Source organism: Bombina bombina, chromosome 7 (genome assembly GCF_027579735.1).
Source record: "Bombina bombina isolate aBomBom1 chromosome 7, aBomBom1.pri, whole genome shotgun sequence".
Classification (NCBI taxonomy): domain Eukaryota; kingdom Metazoa; phylum Chordata; class Amphibia; order Anura; family Bombinatoridae; genus Bombina; species Bombina bombina.
In genome coordinates this window covers 321,506,075-321,528,670 of record NC_069505.1, presented here as the reverse complement: position 1 = coordinate 321,528,670, position 22,596 = coordinate 321,506,075, and the positions used below count along the sequence as shown (strand labels likewise).

General features: G+C 37.1%; 1 protein-coding gene across 1 annotated transcript in view; it reads right to left on the bottom strand.

Annotated features, from left to right (window-relative positions):
• The window catches only part of IL17RE (interleukin 17 receptor E), a 71,507-nt gene that overhangs the window by 15,389 nt on the left and 33,522 nt on the right, over positions 1–22,596 (bottom strand). Inside the window, exons 4-12 of the mRNA XM_053720986.1 lie at positions 15,618–15,738; positions 13,244–13,380; positions 8,209–8,271; positions 6,931–6,997; positions 6,132–6,301; positions 4,600–4,641; positions 4,025–4,070; positions 2,922–3,070; positions 733–801 (exon numbers count right to left, since the gene is read on the bottom strand). Coding sequence (XP_053576961.1) covers positions 733–801; positions 2,922–3,070; positions 4,025–4,070; positions 4,600–4,641; positions 6,132–6,301; positions 6,931–6,997; positions 8,209–8,271; positions 13,244–13,380; positions 15,618–15,738 — 864 coding nt within the window. The remainder of the gene's footprint in view (positions 1–732; positions 802–2,921; positions 3,071–4,024; positions 4,071–4,599; positions 4,642–6,131; positions 6,302–6,930; positions 6,998–8,208; positions 8,272–13,243; positions 13,381–15,617; positions 15,739–22,596) is intronic.

The window sequence follows — 22,596 nt, the reverse complement described above, 5'->3', positions numbered from 1 at the left end:
ATGTCTTAAGGAGGTGGGCACATAAAGTATGTATCACTTATTTCCTTATAAAGTTTATATTTATGAATGTTCTGGAACAATGGTGCCGATTTATCAAGGGCGGAATGTCCCCTGATGACCCTGTTTCTGCGCGAGCCTTCAGGCTAGCCGGAATCAGCAGTTAAGAAGCAGCTTAAGACCGCTGCTCCTTAACTCGTCCACCACCTTTGAGGCGGCAGACAGCAATCAACCTGATCAGATACGATCGGGTTGATTGACACCCCCTGCTAGCAGCTGATTGGCCGCAAATCTGCAGGGGGAGGCATTGTACACGCAGTTCACCAGAACTGCTTGTGCAATGTTAAATGCCGACAGCGTATGCTGTCGGCATTCTGCGATATCGGGCGGACATATTTTGCTAAAGCGAATAATGTCCGTCCGCCATTTGGTAAATCGGCCCCAATGTCTTTACTATGTCCCTCTGCCAATCATTAAAAGTTAAAAAACGTTTTGTTTTGTTTCTAAACTTGCCTTTTAAAATAGAGTCCAATAAAATATGTATTACTAGTGATATACTGTTATTTTTGCATCCATATAAAAATTATTAGAAAATTCTGAGTTTAAAGATGCTGAAGATTCATTGCTTCTTTGTTTATATCTTAAAATCCTGTTTTGTTCTCAGATAATGTAGGTGGAACAAAAGCACACAACGTAAGATAATATTCAGCTATTTGGCAAACAGGACACACTTACCTGCACGCAGATGCCTTTTGAGGAAGTGGGTAAAGAGAGATGCACCTCGTTTGAACTGTTATGATGTTGCTACAAGAAAAATACAGCAAATATTTGAATATGCTAAATATTTATATCTGTTTATACATAATGGGGCCGATTTATCAAGCTCTTCCGACTTGCCGGAAACAGAAGCTATGATGCAGCGGTCTAAAGACCGCTACTCTATAACAGGTCCACCTGCTCTGAGGCCGCGGACAGAAATCAACCTGATCGAATACGATCGGGTTGATTGACACCCCCTGCAAGCGGCTGATTTACCGCGAATCTGCAGGGGGCGGCATTGCACCAGCTATTCACAAGAACTGCTGGTGCAATGATAAGTGCTGACAGCGTATGCTGTCAGCATTTATTGATGTGCAGCGGATATGATACGTTACATTATATCATGTCCACTCACACTATGATAAATCTACCCCAATGTCTCAGTTCTATAAAGCGACACACTATTTAAGCAAAAAAAAATATAGGCTTTCCTAGATAAATCCAACAATTCTTAAAGGGACAGTCTACTCCAGAATTTCATTTTTTTTTTCTTTATTACCCATTCCCCAGTTGTGCATAAATAACACAGTTCTATTAATATACTTTTTAGCTCTGTAAATACCTTATATCTAAGCCTCTGTAGACTGCCCCTCATTTCAATTCTTTTGACAGACATGCATTTCAGCCAATCAGTGCTGACTCATAAATAACTCCATAGGAGTGAGCACAGTTATATATGGAACACATGAATTAGCACTGCCTAGCTGTGACAAACTATCAAAATGCACTGAGATAAGAGGTGGCCTTCAAGGGCTTAGAAATTAGCATATGAGCCTACCTAGGTTTAGCTTTCAATAAAGTATACCATATACATTGTATATTACTTTTTTTTATACATCTGATTTTGTAATATGCAAAATGTGTCACTTTTCGTGCAAGCCAGTCCCTGCACATATACTTCAAATCTAAACTGTTAATTAAATGGCAGCTAGTTTTTACTTTCTGTATCAGTAAGTACAGATATTAGATTTTCATATACCCTTTTTTAATGTAGGTTAATAAAAAATATAATAATGCTATTGGGACATAAAAGTGCAAAAAAGAAAATGCTCTTCTTTTAACTATGTGTTTAACCCATAAAAAAGGTTCCAGAGCAGCAGTGCACTGTTGGGAAATAGCTGAACATGTGATGAGCCAATGATAAGAGGCTGTGGGTTTAGCCACCAATCACCAGCTAGCTCCTAGTAGTGTATTGCTGATGAGTTTGCCTAGTTATGTTTTTCAACAAAGGTATCAAGAGTTACAAGATGGATTTGATAATAGAAGTACATTGAGAAGTCTCATAAAGTTGCATGCTCTGTCTAAACCACAAAAGTTTAATTTTGATTTTAATGTCTCCTTAACGTATCAGGTGAAAAAAGTGTGTTACAAACAGGTGCTTGACAAATAGTAGCCATTCCCATGGGATTAAGTCAAAAACAGGCTTGGAGGTTAGCACTGCTGGCAAAACCTGTGCCAAGTAGGGCTGTATATGCAAGGATTCTTAAAGGGACAGTAAGCACCATGAGATTTTTTTATTTAAAATGTTTAGTTATGTATAATGAAACCAACTTTGTAATTTATTTTCATTATTTATTTTGCCCCCTTTTCCTGTAATTTAGCTATGCAAATTGAGCAATTTCTAATTTTCAGAACTTGAAATGCAGCAGCTGACTTATCAAGGCTAACTCTGCTACATATATGTCAATATTTGGCTTTATCAGATAGGAAATGCAAAACCATTCAATTTATAGTAACTTTATGACTAGCCTTGTTGTCTGCAGATTAAAGCCCAGATTAGCTCCTTCCAAATAAATCCAATTTTAGGTTAAGTTTGGCTATTTAAAACTAATTGCAATAAAAATTATGTTTGTTTTAAAAATGTTAAGAGTTGGCTGATATGTTATTCTATAGCAACACAACAGACATAGCTTGTAATTACAAGGTGTTAATTATGTCTTTAATCAGAAACTTCTCCTGGTTCTGATATGTTTTACTAAGAGTAGAAGGCTTACGTGAAATAAGCATAACGTCTAAGGCTTCAGAGAGTGCCTAAGAAATACATAACATCTACTAGTTACATTTATGCTATATTTATATTTTAAATACTCCTGTCTCAAACTTACTCTTTTAACTGTGTATTCCTGGGTTTGGGGGTCACATTTGCCAGTTTCCAGGTTTAGCCGGCACATTACTGCACTGAATGAACCGAGGACTTCAGAGACAATGTTGAGTTCGGTTTTAGAATGCTGTACGTCCATAGTGACATTCCAGTCTGGGAAAACAAATAAACAACAAAAACAAATTAAAAGTGGCATGAAAAAAAAAATACAAACTTGACTTATTGTGGAATACTAAAAAACGTATGTAAATAGACAATATACACCTCTGAGTTTGCAAGCTTGTTTAACAATAACCATAAAGTGACATTAAAAACGCCTTGCTTTTGAGTAAAAACTGTGCTAGAGAGGTTGAAAAGCAAATTCTGTAACCTATGTTTTTATCAAAGTGCGGCAAATTTATAAATGTTTTACCAATGCAGCATTTTAAACAAAACCCAAGGTTACATAATTAGCTTTTTGGCCTTGCTAGGCAGTGTAGGACTGTTGAGATGAAATTGGCCATGTTTTGCTACCCAGAGCGAAGTTGGGGCCTTAGAAACAATGCTGTGCATCTTAATAGCAGTCTTATTAGTCCCTTAGATTCACTAAGGCTGGAACAGCCTCTCTAGTCTCACCAATGCTGTTACTTTAAGGAACATTCAAGTTTAAAATGGATTTTTCCTTAGAAATTCTTTGGCTAATCATCATGGACAAAATGTGTCATTGCCATCATGCTAAACAGACTAAACCCATGTCCACGCGTTCCATATACAGTCTGGGTGCATAGTATAAGCTATATCTAAAACTGTAAAAGCTTTCACTAGGTGTTTTTGCTTAATGAGCTCTATTGTAAAAAAGAATCTAATAAAAAACAGAAATGTGCTGATGTACATCTTAATTTCAAACAGAATGTCCCTTTTTGTGAGGTCACTCAATAAAGGGTTGTAGATGAGTGATGTTTGTTTAATGGCTGCCTAGTGTAACAAGAACTGGTGAAATGCCTCCAGCTTTAGTGAATATAGTAGATAGTTATTTTAATATTACAAATTATGGTTTATACTTTCAATTTTAGACCATGACTGCTGAAGTAGATGTGATATATAGGGAATAATTTGCTAAGGTCTTACCGCTTCTTCCAGGACACTTGATACGAGTTTTGTTCTTGAGAGTGACCTGCAAAAACAACATGAAATAACTGAAAGCAGTGTAGTTTCCATCTACGTACAAAATACATTACAACATAACTCCCAACATGTCCTCTCTGGGACTAGGTGACTGAGCATGAGATCAGTACGGCCCAAGAGCGGAGTCACAACAACTAGCGGCAGAGTCACTAATAGGTATAGATGTGATCTTGCATAATGTGGATTGGGACTAGTGTATAAATGTGATTGGGGTCAGGAAATTTATTTTGAGAAACTGGGCATTTATACGGAAGGGAAAGATGGAAAGTGCAACAGAGCTATCAATACGGGAGCATAAACCTGTGTTGCAACAATTAGTGGGTTCTTCTAGAATAGTGACTTCGTTAGAGCCCAGTTATTTACTTTATTAACCTTATGGCTGCCAGAGACAGCTGCAATGTTGTGCTAAATAAAACACTTGAAATGGTGTCTGACATCTAAGGGGGTACGTGAGTAAAAGGAACAGATCACATATAACCCCGCCCCCAAATATAAATTATGTATAACCATAATCTTACCTTAAGACACAAATGTGGATTGATGTCCACACTCTGAATTCTCTAAGGAAAGAAATAAGACTCCATTCAGATTTCATATATACTAAATCTGTAAAACAAGTATAAAGGAATACGGCCCCTCCGCCCCCAACCCCCCCCCCCCCCCCCCGCTATCACCACCAATCATATGAAAGAGCAGAATTTCAACATGGACATTTTTATTTATTTTATGCCTGAAAAATGTGAGGTAAAAGTGTTTAACTTTAACAGAGAATTAATAAAGTTTAGCAGTGTACTTCCTGCTAAGGCTCATTGGCTGATAGGTACTGCCTGCTATGGCTCATTAGCTTATAGGTACTTCCTGCTAAGGCTCATTGGCTGATATGTACTTCCTGATATGGCTCACTGGCTGATAGGTACTTCCTGCTAATGTTCATTAGCTTATAGGTATTTCCTGCTATGGCTCACTGGCTGATAGGTACTTCCTGCTAAGGTTCATTAGCTTATAGGTACTTCCTGCTATGGCTCACTGGCTGATAGGTACTTCCTGCTAAAGTTCATTAGCTTATAGGTACTTCCTGCTATGGCTCACTGGCTGATAGGTACTTCCTGTTAAGGTTCATTAGCTTATAGGTACTTCCTGCTATGGCTTACTGGCTGATAGGTTCTTCCTTCTAAGGTTCATTAGCTTATAGGTACTTCCTGTTATGGCTCACTGGCTGATGGGTACTTCCTGCTAAGGTTCATTAGTTATAGGTATTTCCTGCTATGACTCACTGGCTGATAGGTACTTCCTGCTAAGTTTAATTAGCTTATAGCAGGGGCGTATTATGGCCTAGGCCAACAAGGCCGGTGCCTAGAGCAGCAGATTTGGGAGGGGCAGCACATCTGCCCTATTCTCACTGGCTGATAGGTACTTCCTGCTATGGTTTATTTGGCTGATCATGAGCCTCTGTACTTATCAGCCAATTAGAATTAGCAAGAATATACCTGCTAAGGAGGTTCTCAATGGGGTGTTCACATGGGAAGTTTTATACAGGGGGGAAGAATACCTACAGTGGATTATATATTTAAGTGGAGGCTCTTTTTAATGGAGAAAAAAAAAGTTACTGGTCTGCTAAATGTTAAAAATAGAAATGTATATAAAGATTATTTATGACATGGTCACTAAAATGGAGTTGCTAGACAGAAAAATTGTATTGCTTTTTTTTGTGTACCAGCTACCTTTTAGAGGATTCCATGGAATTTAACCCATATCTGGAAAAGCACTTTCAAAAAAACCTTACAACTGTATCTAAATCAATGCCTATTTGAACCATATATTTGGTAAACCTATAGAAATGCATAATTTCATCCAATTTAAACATAAAACATATTATTAAAAGAATCCCTCCATCACTTTAAACTGTAAACATATTATTTCCCCCATAAAAAAGACGAAGTAAGAGACAATTTTAACATCCAGAGGCTATATATTGTGCCCTGATGATTAGTATATAGAATCACCTCTACAGCAAATATATGGCTTTTAAATTATACAAGACTGTCATTACCAATAAGTCGTCCACGCTGACTTTGGCATCTGGTATTGTAATGCAGGTGTCTTTGCGCTTCTCACAGAGAAATACAGAGAGCATCTTGGAGCATGGATAATCAAACTGCATTGCCATCTCATTTTCAAAGGGAAAGCTTAGGTCTTCAATTTCCCACAAGTCTAACCCATCTAAAGAAGAATGATAAAACATACAATATGAGCTATTATTTTCCACTAACTATAAATTTTACATCTGTAGTGTAGAATGATTATTCCATAATATTATATATAATATGGTTCTGAAGAATGGGATGGAGGATCCCATGAATGTTGTCTTTAATTAATTTGCATAGTGATTGTGAACATTGCTGTGAATGCTGAATTCTAGAAGATATATACAGACAAGACATAGTGCAATAAGAAAATGATATAATGCATTAGAACCGTTTCCAATTGATGCTTTACTTTTACAATTATAGTCAGTGTTTAGAGGATCAGTTTTTGATTAATTAAAAAAAGCATGTCATTGCCATATCTTTCAACTTTTCCCAGAGGCTTTATAGGACAGGAAGGTGAGGTGACTTGTGGCTGTGGCCCTTTGGGGTTCTGTGGGCAGTTCCCGAGTGGGTGGGGTTAGATGTGTTGTGGGAGGAGTCAGATGGAGTCGGAACATTTTGTGGGTGGAGCTGGCACTGTTCCTAGAAACCAAAGCATTTGCCCTAACCAGGGAATCTGCTGGCGAGAAACTGAGCAGACCAGGTCTGGAGACATGATGGAGAAGGAGAAAACATTGTGTTAAAGAGAGATCTGTTACTTACTGGCCTCTGGGTTTTTTTCAAAGGGGCATACACTATTCCGTCTGCTGTCTCTATAAGAGTAAAAAACCTAACAGAAGAAGAAAAACAAAATACACTTATAGACCTCAGTCTGGGTAAATAAACTACAGTCATAGTATTTGCATTGATTTATAATATTGTAATATTTAAATATAGAAACAAATTGGAAAAAAAAAACTAAAGAACAATGGATCCAGCAATATAGGAGATATGAAAGTCTGATTTAAACTTCACTTTTATTAAATACATTTAATAACAGCATAAGGGGTAAACAGCAGGAGCAATCCTATGCATATTACCCCTGATTAGCACTTTGTCTAGGATGGCTACACACCCTTCTCTTCCAATTAAAGGGACAGAAAACCCAAAACATTTCTTCATGATTCAGATAGAGGATGTAATTAGAAACAACTTTCCATTTAAATTTTGTTTTCTAATTTGATTAGTTCTCTTTACATCCTTTGTTGAATAGCATACCTATTTAGGTTCAGGTGCATGGAGCTAGCTGTGCTGATTGGTGACTGCAAATATATGACTCTTGTCATTGGCTTACCAATGTGTTCAGCTAGAACCCAGTAGTGTATTGGTCCTTCTAGTACAAAGGTTACCAAGACACTGGATCAACATTGATTATAAAAAGTATATTGGAAAGTTATTTAAAAATGTATGCTCTATCTGAATAATTAAAGAGACATTTGGGGGGTGTATGTCTCTTTAAATATTAAAGAAGGTTACCTATTTGTGTTCCAAAATACAAGATCAACAATAATTTATAAATCCAAAATTTACAGTTTAAATATATATTGTATAATGGTATATATAAATGCAAAATGGACTAGCATAATATAACAAAACGCTGTATGCTTACACTATGTATCCAAAGAAATCTTAAAAAGCAATTTAAAATAAATAGACATTACTTTAGTAGTTGTTGCAACACATATTTACACATTTAATGAAAGTAAAATAGGCTTATTGGAAGAAAAAATAAAAACAGACAATAGATGGAAGATCACTGAGCTAATGATTAGATCCTTGAACTGCACCTTTCTCAGTTAAAGGGACAGGAAACCATAACATCTTCTTTCATGATTTGGATAGAACATCCAATTTTAAACAATTTTCTAATTTAGAGTATGTCATTTTTGCACTATTATATCCCTTTAATTTTGATATTATAGTCTTGGGGATATTACACTACAATCAATATGCCAAGCACTGTTTTCTCAATCACATAAAGTAAAAAATTTTTATAACTACCTCAATACACAAACACGGTAGAAAGTATTCATATTTAAGGGTGACATTCTGAGACGTAGTAATCTGAAAAACATAGTAAAAACAGTCTGAACATGATCACAAAGTAACAATAATCATCAGTCTTGACTAGGTTTGCCCTCTGTCATTTAAGTGACATGAAAGTCTAATTAAACTTTTTTTTTTTTTTAAATCAAAGTTTTTTATTTAGGTATTTAGCAAACAATATTGATAATATAATGATACACATAACATGTTCGATATGCCAAAGCCTGTACATAAACGACTTATAAGTAAAACACTTTTATCAAATACAAATGTCATCATGGATGGCATATCATACACATATAGAAATATCCGCACTCAATGTTGAAACCCAGCAAAACAATCTTAATGCATATATGTCTAGAATTTCTGCTGGGTAATGATACCTATTTTTAATTTTTCTATGCTAATTTGTAAAATAACTCAACCCTGGCACCTCCAAAACATAAATAGCTACCTAATAGGATGATACTTTATAAAAACCTGTTAGGCTATAACATACTCTTTTGCTATGGGATGTGCCTTTTTTTTTTTAAGTATTATTTAGTTAGATAGGTGAAGAATCCTCTTCAGTAATTTAATTTGCCTGATAACATGATATCTAAGATCAAGTTGTAAGTAATGAATAATAAAATATTACGTTAATGATATGAGAGGGTTATAAGATTTAGCTTACACATATTAATTGCTTAATGAGTGGTCGGAGAGGACCTGTCATTGATAACCAGAAACCTTCTAAACTATTATAGAGCGGATTAATACCGCTGAAGAATACACCAGACTGGGTGAATATGTGAGATAAAATAATATTACCCCTCAGGAGCTCTTATTAACCTGGAGGGGGGGGGGGGAGGTAGTACAGGTATATACTGTGCAGGACAATTACCAATATTTCTCTAAAATGACAACAGATATAGATATTTTATATATATATCATACAATCAATTATATCCTATGACCTTTGTAATAGGGGTATATAGGTGATCTCAAGTAGAGAGTGTTGAAGGTAATCTAGAAATGGGCCCCTTCCAGAGCTTTAGCTGTCAGTTACAATAACATACCTGTATGATGCAATACTCAAGTGGAGGCGTGACACCTACAACTAAAGTTAAGAGTCTAGCTAAAATTATCAATATATAAGATAAGGTAGGATAAGAGATCTAGTGTCAACGTCTCTCTTCATGACATCAAAGTCTGAATATAGAAGGGGACAAGTATGAATTTGTCCACCTAATTTAACCGTGGCTGCAAGGATTATCTATAAATAATCTTAATCATAAAGTGTTAACATACATTTAGTCGGTTAAATAAAATAGTGCTAGGTCCCAGAAGCTTGTCTACGCGCCACCTCGAGGTATACTAAAGGAGAGTAAGCGTGTCACCTCGGCCGCCGGCGACACATCAATACCATAAGTAACAGGGGATAAGGTGCACTATAGGGGAATACTTCTAGTAAGATACAAATAATATATAGACAAAAGGACCTAACATAAAAAAATATAAACACATTGAACTGAACCTATGGACTTTGACAGAGAAAAACCTTAAAACATATTTGAGCATTGCAAAATGACAGTATCTGATGCATAGACATAACAATAGGATAACTTTGGGCTGAAATTAAGTGTATAGTACAAGGTGACTATTAAAGTCTACTAAAAGTAACATCTGTGATATGCAAGTCTCTTACAGGGAACCAAGGATTGTGTAAATATAGGAGCAGGCTATGATGAGAACCAAAAGTTATTGCTGATAGATCTGCATCGTATATCCCATAGGAAACAGTCATTTAACTATGAATCAGCCAAAACTCTCTCATACAATCCTGTACTCCCAGCGCTGCTAATGGTATCTCACCCAATTCCAGCTGGGTCTGCAGTAAGTTCCTCTGTAGTGGAATATAAAGGCTGAAAGCTGAAATGCAGGGTCACCGCTTCTGCCAATTTAGCCTCCGGTCTCTCAGGAATGCTGTGACATGTTGGAGGTGGCTTTTTCTGCTTAATAGTAGTAGCAAGTCTCTGCTCATGGTGTAGGCGATGCGACGTATGGTCTAATGGCTGCGACAGCACTTCTTTCTGTAATGGCCGTTCCGGAGTTTCTGCAGTACTCACGGTAGCCGTTGTATTATCCACTTGCAGCACACTGTATTGGCCTTGCGATGGATAAGGTATGTCTTCATCTCCAGTACTACATAGTGATAATTGGCGACATGTTGTTGAGGGATCTGTCAGCAGGAAATCTTTCCATGTGCCTCCAGGGGCGTTTCTGATCTCGCCTCTCATTGCCGAACTGAGTGTGTCTGAAAGATCAGCAAAGCGGTTTACAATCTGTTGATCCAGATCTTGTAGTAAAATATAGAGCAGTTCCGGAGTCTTTTCCATATTAAAGACAAATTCAGGCTTAGATCTGCAGGCAAATGATAGCAGAGGTAGGCCCAAGCATCTCAACACTCACAGTATACCAGCTCTCCACAATATGGGCGCAAAGCACAGAGTTAACACCTCAGATTGACTCATGCATAGTGTCTTTCCCTTGTAGATCAGCTAACACAAGTCTACATATAAGTTTAGCTCATTCCGTTTCTATAGATAGTAACTTTAATTTGATATGGCCTAGGAGCTCAGGGTACACACGTCTGATCATCCTGGCTGTTGGCTCCGCCCCCCCCTAATTAAACTTTTATTACTCAGACCGAGCATGTGATTTTAAGAGATTTTTTAAATTTACTTTTATCAAATTGACTTTATTCTCTTGGTATCCTTTGTTAGAAAGCATACCTAGGTAGGCTAATGAGCAGCAATACACTACTAGGAGCAACGTGGTGATTGGTTGCTACACAAATATTCCTCTTGTGATTAGCTCACCCGATGGCCTCTATTTACCAAAGTCTGGCGGACCTGATCCGACAGTGCGGATCAGGTCAGACATACCTCGCTGAATGCGGAGAGCAATACGCTCTCCGTATTCAGCATTGCACCAGCAGCTCACAAGAGCTGCTGGTGCAACACCGCCCCCTCCACACTCGCGGCCAATCAGATCGGGTTGAATTCCGGGAATGTCAGGCGGCAGATCACTTTCATTTGCAGAGTAGGTAGGACTTACTTAGTAAATGTTTTTTATTTATTTGTGCAATTTCAGATTGTAACTTCAGTGTGGTAGTTGTGTGGTGGGGCCAGGGGTCCATAAAAACAGATTTTTTTAGCAATATGCAGCAGTGTATTTATGATTATTTGACAATGCTATATAAATTCATCCTCAATACACAAATGTAGGTGCCCTTTTGGCAGATATGATTTTATTTATTTATATATATATATATATATATATATACGTTGATTACATTCCGGTTTACTGCCCCTTTATGCAAGGACTTTCCAGATGCCAGGAGGCATTTTATCTAAGATTTTTTCATCTGCATAAAATGTTATACTTTCAGGCTAAGATTGCTCAGTGTTTGAAATGAGACAGGTTAACGTAACACTGTTTAGTTTACACTAGAGCTGACTTAATTTTGAAATTCATACAAACAAGCCTAAATCCTGCATTTAACCAGATTTAATGGTATGAGACCTAGTGCCACAGCTTATGATTCCACCAAGACCATATAGAGTACAGCATTTTAAAAATCCATAAGTACAGCTGACAGATGGAATATTTGTACACCAGATTTGAAGTGGTGCTCTTGGTTGGGGAAAATGGGGGAGGGTAAAACCCCCAAACATATGTCAACCTTTCAAAAGTACTTCTTCATCTACCTATTCTGACAGATCATTAATGTACAATTTTGAATTCACAAAAGTATTTTTGTTTGCACATTTACAAATATGATTCTTTAAAAAGTGATCTCTTAATTTGATTTACTGTTGATTTAGTGGATGGCAATGTGCAGAAATGTTACCACCTGTGAGTGTTTCTGTAGGTGACTGTGTTTATGTCTTTGTGCTTTTGTTGGTGTCTCTTTGAGTGTGTATGTATTTTTTTTTATGTGGATCTCTCTGTGAGGGTTTGTGTGTCTGTCTTTGTGCATTTTATGTGGATGTCTCTGTGAGGGTGTGTGTGTATGTATGTGTTTGTGTGTTTTATGTGGGTGTCTGTGAGTATGTATGTCTTTGTGTGTTTTCTGTGGGTGTCTGTGAGTGTGTGTGTCTTTGTGTGTTTTCTGATGCAGTCTCTGTGGGTGTTTCCTTGGGTGTATGTGTACGTTTGTGTTTGAGTTTGTGTGTGTGTGCGTGTCCATTGTCTGTTCCTTTTTAGGACATTTTGACCTTACTACTGATTATTCACATCTTTTACAGACTTTGAGACTAATGAGACCTTTCTGGATGTCACCAATCCACCACTTAACCTTTAAATTATTGTTTAGGCAGTTCAGGGCCCTTCCTTTCAGCCACTGCATGCTGTTGTCATCATTTAGTTGGCATCTTCCTTGACAAAAAGATAATCAGAATTCCATATTTTGTCTTGTAAATCTCCTTTTATGACAAAACTGTAATCTACCTCATTACTTGTAAGGTCAATTTAAACGAGTGCTGAGTGTCTGTGTGAGTGTCTATGCCTGAGATTGATTGATTGTTTGTGTGTTTCTTTGCGTGTCTGCTAGAGTGTCTATATGTGAATCCTTATGTGTGAGTGTGTGTTTCAGTGTATGAGTGTCTGTGTGTTTCTGTGTTTGTGTGTTACTACCTTTACAACATTTCCAAGTTTGACTACACTTAATAATAAAGTGCATATACGTTTTAGTCACTTGGTCAAAAATTGCACATGTCAAGGGGGGACCCTGATCAATAGTAAAGTAAGGGGTCCCAAAAGTTCTAGTGGCAGCCCTGCAAATATATGCGACGTTTATAAATGGTACTTTTTTATGCTGTAGCACATGTGTGTCCTTGGGTGATGGTGTACATTTAAATGTTCAAAATTTTAAAATGATTTAATTAAAAAAGAAATGGGAAGCTCAGATAAGGTTCAGAGACTATTCAAGAAAAGTGCCCCTTACCTCTTTCTGAATTTCGTAAGACAACGGGTTACAAAGAAAATCTTTGTAACACAAGCGAGCAGTGGCATCTGGTCCCTGAGATAAAGACACTGTGATCTCTTGTTTCTCTGGAAAATGTTCAAAATTAAACTCGGGTTCTGGATAGGAAACAAACAAAAAAAAAAAACATTAAAATAGTCATAATGACCAGATTGGACAGAATCTCCATACAAAAGTAGTACAGCTGCACTCTGAGAATTATTTTAACATTTAAAAGTTCCAGATAATATTAAAGGGATACAAAAACCCACATTTTTCTTTAATGATTCAGATAGAGCATGCCATTTAAAGGGACAGTCAACACCAGAATTTTTGTTTTTAAAAAAAATAGATAATCCCTTAATTACCCATTCCCCAGTTTTGCATAACCAACACTGTTATAATAATACACCTTTTACCTAGTATCTACACCTCTGCAGACTGCCCCAGCTCTTTTGACAGACTTGCATTTTAGCCAATCAGTGCTCACTCCTCGGTAAATTCACGTGTATGAGCTCAATGTTATCTATATGAAACACATGAACTAAAGCCCTCTAGTGGTGAAAAACTGTCAAAATGCATTTAGATTAGAGGCGGCCTTCAAGGTCTAATAAATTAACATATGAACATCTAGGTTTAACTTCTAACTAAGAATATCAAGAGAACAAAGCAAATTTGGTGATAAAAGTAAATAGGAAAGTTGTTTAAAATTGCATGCCTTATTTGAATCCTGAAAGTTTTTTTTTTTGGGCTTGACTGTCACTTTAAAGCAACTTTCTAATTTACTCCTATTATCAGTTTTTCTTCATTCTCATGCTATCTTTATTTAAAAAAGAAGTAATGTAAGCTTAAGAGCCAGCCCATTTTTGTTTCAGTACTTGGGTAGAGCTTGCTGATTGGTGACTAAATGTAGCAAACCAATCAGCAAGCTCTACCCAGGTGCTGAACCAAAAATGGGCTGGCTACTGTGCTTACATTCTTGCATTTTCAAATAAAGATAGCAAGAGAACGAATAAAAATTGATAATAGGAGTAAATAAGTTGCTTAAAAATGCATGCTCTATCTGAATCATGAAAGAACAAATTTGTGTTTAGTATCCCTTTAAATAATCATTAAAAGAAATATAGAGAGAGGGGAAGTTCCAAAAGATCTGACATTTCATCTCTATGTAATAATAACTGGGTAACCATTTAAATCACAAATCAATCAAATATACCAGTATAATATTGTGACATAAAGAACAAAATAATAAAGGTTAAAAAGGAGGTTACAGTGTCCAATAACATTAAACCAATTGCAGTCTCTCTTTCTTAGTCCACAGCTTCACCTCAAAAGGGATATTGTTATTTAAAAACTTTTTCAAGATGTTACTCACATGATTTAGAGCTTAGAATAAATACATACAATTTAAAGACAGAGGCACATAAGTGGATACAAATAGGGTACAATGGTGTCTAGTAAACCTCAACTTAAAGGGACAGTAAACCTTAAAAATAATGTTATATAATTCTGCACATAGTGCAGAATTATATAACATTATTTAAGTGCTATAGTTCTAAACGGCTTTTTTCTCTTCAAATAAGTAAAAATTACGGTGCTTTTACAGACCCGCTCTTTGCTGAGCGGCTCTGTAATATTCAGTCAGCGCATCGGGCCAGCTGTATAGTCACAGCCCGGCCCGACCGCGCCATAGCACTAAGTGCAGCTCGCTCCTGTGACAGGAGCGAGCTGCACGTAGTCTTATGGCGCGATCGGGCCGGGCTGTGACTATACAGCTGGCCCGATGCGCTGACTGAATATTACAGACCCGCTCAGCAGAGAGCGGGTCTGTAAAAGCGCCGTAATTTTTACTTATTTGAAGAGAAAAAAGCCGTTTAGAACTATAGCACTTAAATAATGTTATATAATTCTGCACTATGTGCAGAATTATATAACATTATTTTTAAGGTTTACTGTCCCTTTAAGGGTCAAGATCACCTCCTCAATACCCAACGTCCCTTCACAGTGCTTGTTGCAGGGTTCCAAGGAATATATCTGATACATATTTCGTTTGCGCTTTTTTATAAAAAATAACCGAAGTATGTTAATTTCCTATTCGTCATATTTAGCTCTTTGCATTAGTGATGAAACATTTTTTGAGGTTACTGTCCCTTTAATATTCGCAAATTTAAGGTCCTACATTTTGGAATTAAAAATACGCAGGCTACTGATTATTTAAATGGAACGAGACTTAACAAAACAGAGGAGGAAAAGAATTTAGGTGTACTTATAGATAACAAGCTAAAATGAGTGTGCAGCGCAAGGTAGCCACTTATTAGGCCTGTATACAATATCAATAAAATAGTATTTATCTTACTTGTATTGGGGTCTAGAACAAAGTGAGTTTTGCTAATCTCCATGAACTCAGGATCTGTTCTAACTGTAACATTGACATTTTGTCCAGGTGTAACAAGTAAGCAGTCGTACTGGAATTCCCACTGGAAAGGAAAACAATGTAAATTAATGGATATCACAAATACACAAGCAATTCAACTGATTACACTTTAAATAAATAAATGATGGTTTGTTTCAGTGACCAGCTATGCAGATCTAAAGAAAGAGAACAGGAAACTCAAGGTGCATACACCCAAGGGCAAACCATAAGCCACCTATCTGCCATAAGTATAACCCTAAAAGGGACAGTCTAGTCAAAATTAAACTTTTAGTATTCAGATAGGGCATGTCATTTTAAACAACTTTCCAATTTACTTTTATCATCAAATGTGCTTTGTTCTCTTGTTATTCTTAGTTGATAGCGAAACCTAGTTAGGCTCATATGCTAATTTCTAAGCCCTTGAAGGCTGCCTCTTATCACATGCTTTATAATTTGCTTTTCACAACAGGGGAGTGCTAATTCATGTGAGCCATATAGATAACATTGCGCTCATGTTCAGAGAGTTACTTAAGATTTATCACAACACAGCACTAATTGGCTAAAAATCAAGTCAGTAGATAATAAATAAAATGTCATGTGATCAAGAGTCTCTTATAAGATGCTTAGATACAAGGTAGTCACAGAGGTAAAAAGTATATTAATATAACTGTGTTGGTTATACAAAACTGGGGAATGGGTAATAAAGGGATTATCTATCTTTTAAAACAATAAAAATTCTAGTGTAGGCTGTCCCTTTAATTGATCATTTCTTGCATTCCTTATTCCAAGTTTAGAAAGTTAGAGAAATGTCTCCTCTCTGGCAGATATAAGAAAGGAAGGGTTATATTTATTGTAGGTTAAATAGGAGACCTGTAAAAAGCTGTTAGTTATACAGTGACCATAAAATATATAGGCAATGAGCCCTTACTCATGCCACCTAGCCAGAAATAGGATCTATGTCCCTTGTGGAAGGATAGTGATTTAAAGTTATGTGGAACTCACAATTCATCATTCAGGCAGAGTGTACAATTGAAAAAGAAAATCATATTTACTTATATTATTACATTTACCCATTTCTCTTGATATATTTTGTTAAAAACAAATGCACGCTTCTGAGCCTACCTAGGTATACTCTTATGAAAGGAGACAAATTTCAACAAAGGATAGGAGATTAACTTTATTATAAAAGTCAATATGACAAATTGTACACTCACTGCCTGAGTAAGTGGAACTAATTTAAAAAGTACAAAAATCTAGTTCTAGTGGGGATATTGTGGATATAAATAAAAACAGTAAATCCTAATGTTTTCAGGTGCCAACAACCATTTAAATAAAAAGTTCAAAAAAATTAAAAAGGAAATGGGTTTAAAATATAACCATATGAAATAATGGTACAGTTGCACACTTACGGCTAGATTACGAGTTTTGCGTTATGAGGGGTGCGATGCTAACTTGCACGTTATTGTCACCGCTCACTTCCTTACAGCGCTGGTATTACAGGTTTTTATAAACCCGGCGTTAAAAGACAAGAAGTGAGCATAGAGCAAAATTGTGCTCCATACCGCACTCCAATACCAGCGCTGCTGAAAGCAGCGGTGAGCTGTTTTTACGTGCTCGTGCACGATTTCCCTATAGACATCAATGGGGAGAGCCGGCTGAGAAAAAGTCTAACACCTGCAAAAAAGCAGCGTAAAGCTCTGTGACGCAGCCCCATTGATTCCTATGGGGAAAGAAAATGTATGTTTACACCTAACACCCTAACATGAACCCCAAGTCTAAACACCCCTAATCTTACATTTATTAACCCCTAATCTGCCGCCCCCGACATCGCAGACACCTACATTATACTTATTAACCCCTAATCTGCCGCTCCGGACATCGCCGCCCCTATAATAAACATATTAACCCCTAAACCACCGCACTCCCGCCTCACAAACACTAGTTAAATATTATTAACCCCTAATCTGCCACCCCTAACATCGCCACCACCTACCTACATTTATTAACCACTAATCTGCCGCCCCCAACGTCGCCACCACTATACTAAATGTATTAACCCCTAAACCTAAGTCTAACCCTAACAGCCACTAACTTAAATATAATTAAAATAAATCTAAAGAAAACCTACTATTAATAACTAAATAATTCCTATTAAAAACTAAATACTTACCTGTAAAATAAACCCTAAGTTAGACAAAATATAACTAATAGTTACATTGTATCTAGCTTAGGTTTTATTTTTATTTCACAGGCAAGTTTGTATTTATTTTAACTAGGTAGAATAGTTACTAAATAGTTATTAACTATTTACTAACTACCTACCTAAATTAAATACAAATACCTCTAAAATAAAACCTAACCTGTCTTACACTAATACCTAACCTTACCCTACAATTAAATACAATTACCTAAATTAAATACAATTACCTAAATTACAAAAACAAACAAACACTAAATTACACAAAATAAAAAACAAATTACAAGATATTTAAACTAATTACACCTAATCTAATAGCCATATCAAAATAAAAAAGCCCCCCCCCCCAAATAAAAAAAACCTAATCTAAACTACCAATAGCCCTTAAAAAGGGCCTTTTGCAGGGCATTGCCCCAAAGAAATCAGCTCTTTTAGCTGTAAAAAAAATGCAAACAACCCCCAACAGTACAACCCACCACCCACCCAACCAACCCCCCCAAATAAAACCCTAACTAAAAAAACCTAAGCTACCCATTGCCCTGAAAAAGGCATTTGGATAGGCATTGCCCTTAAAAGGGCATTTAGCTCTTTTGCAGCCCAAACCCTAAGCTAAAAATAAAACCCACCCAATAAACCCTTAAAAAAACCTAACACTAACCCCCGAAGATCCACTTACAGTTTTGAAGACCGGACATCCATCCTCAACGAAGCCGGGAGAAGTCCTCAATGAAGCTGCAAGAAGTCCTTAACAAAGCCAGGAGAAGTCTTCATCCAAGCCGGCAGAAGTGGTCCTCCAGACAGGCAGAAGTCTTCATCCAGACGGCATCTTCTATCTTCAACCATCCGGTGCGGAGCGGGTCCATCTTCAAGACATCCGGCGCGGAGCATCCTCTTCTTCCGACGACTCCAGTCCTGACGAATGAAGGTTCCTTTAAGTGACGTTATCCTAGATGGCGTCCCTTGAATTCTGATTGGCTGATAGAATTCTATCAGCCAATCGGAATTAAAGGTGAAAAAATCCTATTGGCTGATGCAATCAGCCAGTAGGATTGAGCTTCAATCCTATTGGCTGATCCAATCAGCCAATAGGATTGAGCTTGCATTCTATTGGCTGATTTAGCTTGCATTCTATTGGCTGATTGGAACAGCCAATAGAATGCAAGCTCAATCCTATTGGCTGATTGGATCAGCCAATAGAATGCAAGCTCAATCCTATTGACTAATTGGATCAGCCAATAAGATTGAAGCTCAATCCTATTGGCTGATTGCATCAGCCAATAGGATTTTTTCACCTTTAATTCAGATTGGCTGATAGAATTCTATCAGCCAATCAGAATTCAAGGGACGCCATCTTGGATGACGTCACTTAAAGGAACCTTCATTCGTCATGAGTCATCAGAAGAAGAGGATGCTCCGTGCCGGATGTCTTGAAGATGGACCCGCTTGAAGATGGATGAAGATAGAAGATGCCGTCTGGATGAAGACTTCTGCCCGTCTGGAGGACCACTTCTGCCGGCTTGGATGAAGACTTCTCCCAGCTTTGTTGAGGACTTCTTGCCGATTCATTGAGGACTTCTCCCGGCTTCGTTGAGGATGGATGTCGGGTCTTCAAAACTGTAAGTGGATCTTCGGGGGATAGTGTTAGGTTTTTTAAGGGTTTATTCGGTGGGTTTTATTTTTAGCTTAGGGTTTGGGTTGCAAAAGAGTTAAATGCCCATCCAAATGCCCTTTTCAGGGTAATGGGGAGCTTAGGTTTCTTTAGTTAGGGCTTTATTGGGGGGGGGGTTGTCTGAGTTGTGGGTTTTACTGTTGGGGGTTGTTTGTATTTTTTTTTTACAGGTAAAAGAGCTGATTTCTTTGGGGCAATGCCCCGCAAAAGGCCCTTGTAAGGGCTATTGGTAGTTTAGTTTAGGCTAGTGTGTTTTTTTATTTGGGGGGGGGCTTTTTTTATTTTGATAGGGCTATTAGATTAGGTGTAATTAGTTTAAATATCTTGTAATTTGTTTTTTATTTTGTGTAATTTAGTGTTTGTTTGTTTTTGTAATTTAGGTAATTGTATTTAATTTAGGTAATTGTATTTAATTGTAGGGTAAGGTTAAGTGTTAGTGTAAGGCAGGTTAGGTTTTATTTTACAGGTAAATTTGTATTTATTTTAGCTAGGTAGTTAGTAAATAGTTAATAACTATTTAGTAACTATTCTACCTAGTTAAAATAAATACAAACTTGCCTGTGAAATAAAAATAAAACCTAAGCTAGCTACAATGTAACTATTAGTTATATTGTAGCTAGCTTAGGGTTTATTTTACAGGTAAGTATTTAGTTTTAAATAGGAATAATTTAGTTATTAATAGTAGGTTTTCTTTAGATTTATTTTAATTCTATTTAAGTTAGTGGGTGTTAGGGTTAGATTTAGGTTTAGGGGTTAATAAATTTAGTATAGTGGCGGCGACATTGGGGGCAGCAGATTAGTGGTTAATAAATGTAGGTAGGTGGCTGCGATGTTAGGGATGGCAGATTAGGGGTTAATAATATTTAACTAGTGTTTGCGATGCGGGGGTACGGCGGTTTAGGGGTTAATATGTTTATTATAGTGGCGGCGATGTCGGGAGTGGCAGATTAGGGGTTAATAATTTTATTTTAGTGTTTATGATGCGGGAGGCCCTCGGTTTAGGGGTTAATAGGTAGCTTATGGGTGTTAGTGTACTTTTTAGCACTTTAGTTAAGAGTTTTATGCTACAGCTTTGTAGTGTAAAACTCATAACTACTGATTTTAGAATGCGTTATGGATCTTGGCGGTATAGGGTGCACCGCTCACTTTTTGGCCTCCCAGGAAATGCTTGTAATATCGGCGCTATGGAAGTCCCATTGAAAAAAAACTTTACGCAATTTGTGTAAGTTGATTTGCGTTATGGCCAAAAAAGTGTGCGGTGCCCCTAAACCTGCAAGACTTTAGCAGCGGTAGTGAAAAAGCAGCATTTTAACCTGATAACGCTGCTTTTTCTCCATAACGCAAAACTCGTAATCTAGCCGATATTTAGTAATTTATATTGAGCTCAGAATGACACCTTGGCATACAAAGACATAAATACTCAACCTACATAGGATAACCTATCTGCATGAAAATATCAGTGTGTATGAACTAGCAATAAGTTTTAAACAGTCCCATGTATGGTGCTAGATAAATTGCACCTTTGTAAACTTCCTTGGTACAAAGTTCCAGTTTTAAAAGTTCAGTAATATGTTCACCAAATACATATATGTATTAGAACTGTTATATTGCCAAATGCCTTGACTCTAGGGGGGCGATTTATTAAATGTCTGTCCGACATGAACCGCTCAGCAGATCATGTCCGACAGACATCGCTTGTGAACTGCTTGTGCAATGCCACCCCTTGCAGATTCCGCTAGCAGGGGGTGTCAATCAACCCGATCGTATCTGATAGGGTTGATTGTTGTCCGCTGCTCAGAGGCGGCAGACCAGTTAAGGAGCAGCGGTCTTGAGACTGCTGCTTCTTAACTGCTGTTTCCGGCGAGCCTGAAGGCTTGCGCGGAAACAGGGGGATTAGGAGCCATTTGGACCTTGATAATTCGGCCCCTAGGTCAGTATCCAAAGAGCATCTCTGAAGGGTGTTTGTCTCACACACAGAAGACTCTGCTTTGTTCCCTATATCGCCCCACAAGCACAGTGGGAGTGATTATACTCACGTTAAAAAGGAGAATTACAGGGGTAAGTGATCAGCTACACGCTAACCCTGAAAAGCCTGGTTAATGCGTTTCACCACTCCCACTTGGGTGGCCTGGGGAGTCTTCAGATCCTACCTGTAATTCTCTTTAAACTATGTATAATCACTCCCACTGTGCTTGTAAGGTGATATAATGTACAAGGCAGAGTCTTCTATGTGTGAGACTAACACCCTTTGGAGTTGCATTTTGGATACTGACCTCTAGTTAGGGCATTTGGCAATATAACAATTGGAATATATACGTATTTGGTGAACATATTTCAGACTTTTTAAGGCTTGGACTGTGTAGTAAGAAGGTTTTAAAAGGCACAATATGCCTAGCTCCATTGATGGGAGTGTTTAGAACTTATTGCTAGTATAAGCACACCGGTATTTTGAGGTATATGAGTTATCATCTAGGCGTTATTTCAGAATTTATGTTTATTTATGCCAAGATGTCATTTTAAAGGGACATGCAGGGCAAAATAATTATTTCACGATTCAGATAGAGCATACAATTTTAAACAACTTTTCAATTTATTTATATTATTTAATTTGCTTCCTTCTCTTGTTATCCTTTGCTGAAAGGTTTATCTAGGTAAGCAGAGGAGCAGCAAATAACCTAGGTTCTAGCTGCTGATTGGTGGCTGCATATATACACCTATTGTCATTGGCTCACTCCATGTGTTCAGTTAGAAACCAGTAGTGCATTGCTGCTCCTTCAACAAATGATACCAAGAGAATGAAGCAAATTTGATAATAGAAGTAAACTGGAAAGTTGTTTAAAATTGTATGTTCTATGTAAATCATGAAAGAAAATATTTGGGTTTCAAATCCCTTTAAGTAAAATATTAATTAATAAATGTAAGTGGGCAACTGTACCATTCTTTGAGGTTGTTCTATTTTAAACCCATTTCTATCTTATTCTTTTAAATCATTTTAAAATATGAAGTAGTTCAAATGCTAAGAGGTGCATAATATAAAAAAGTATAATCAGAATTTT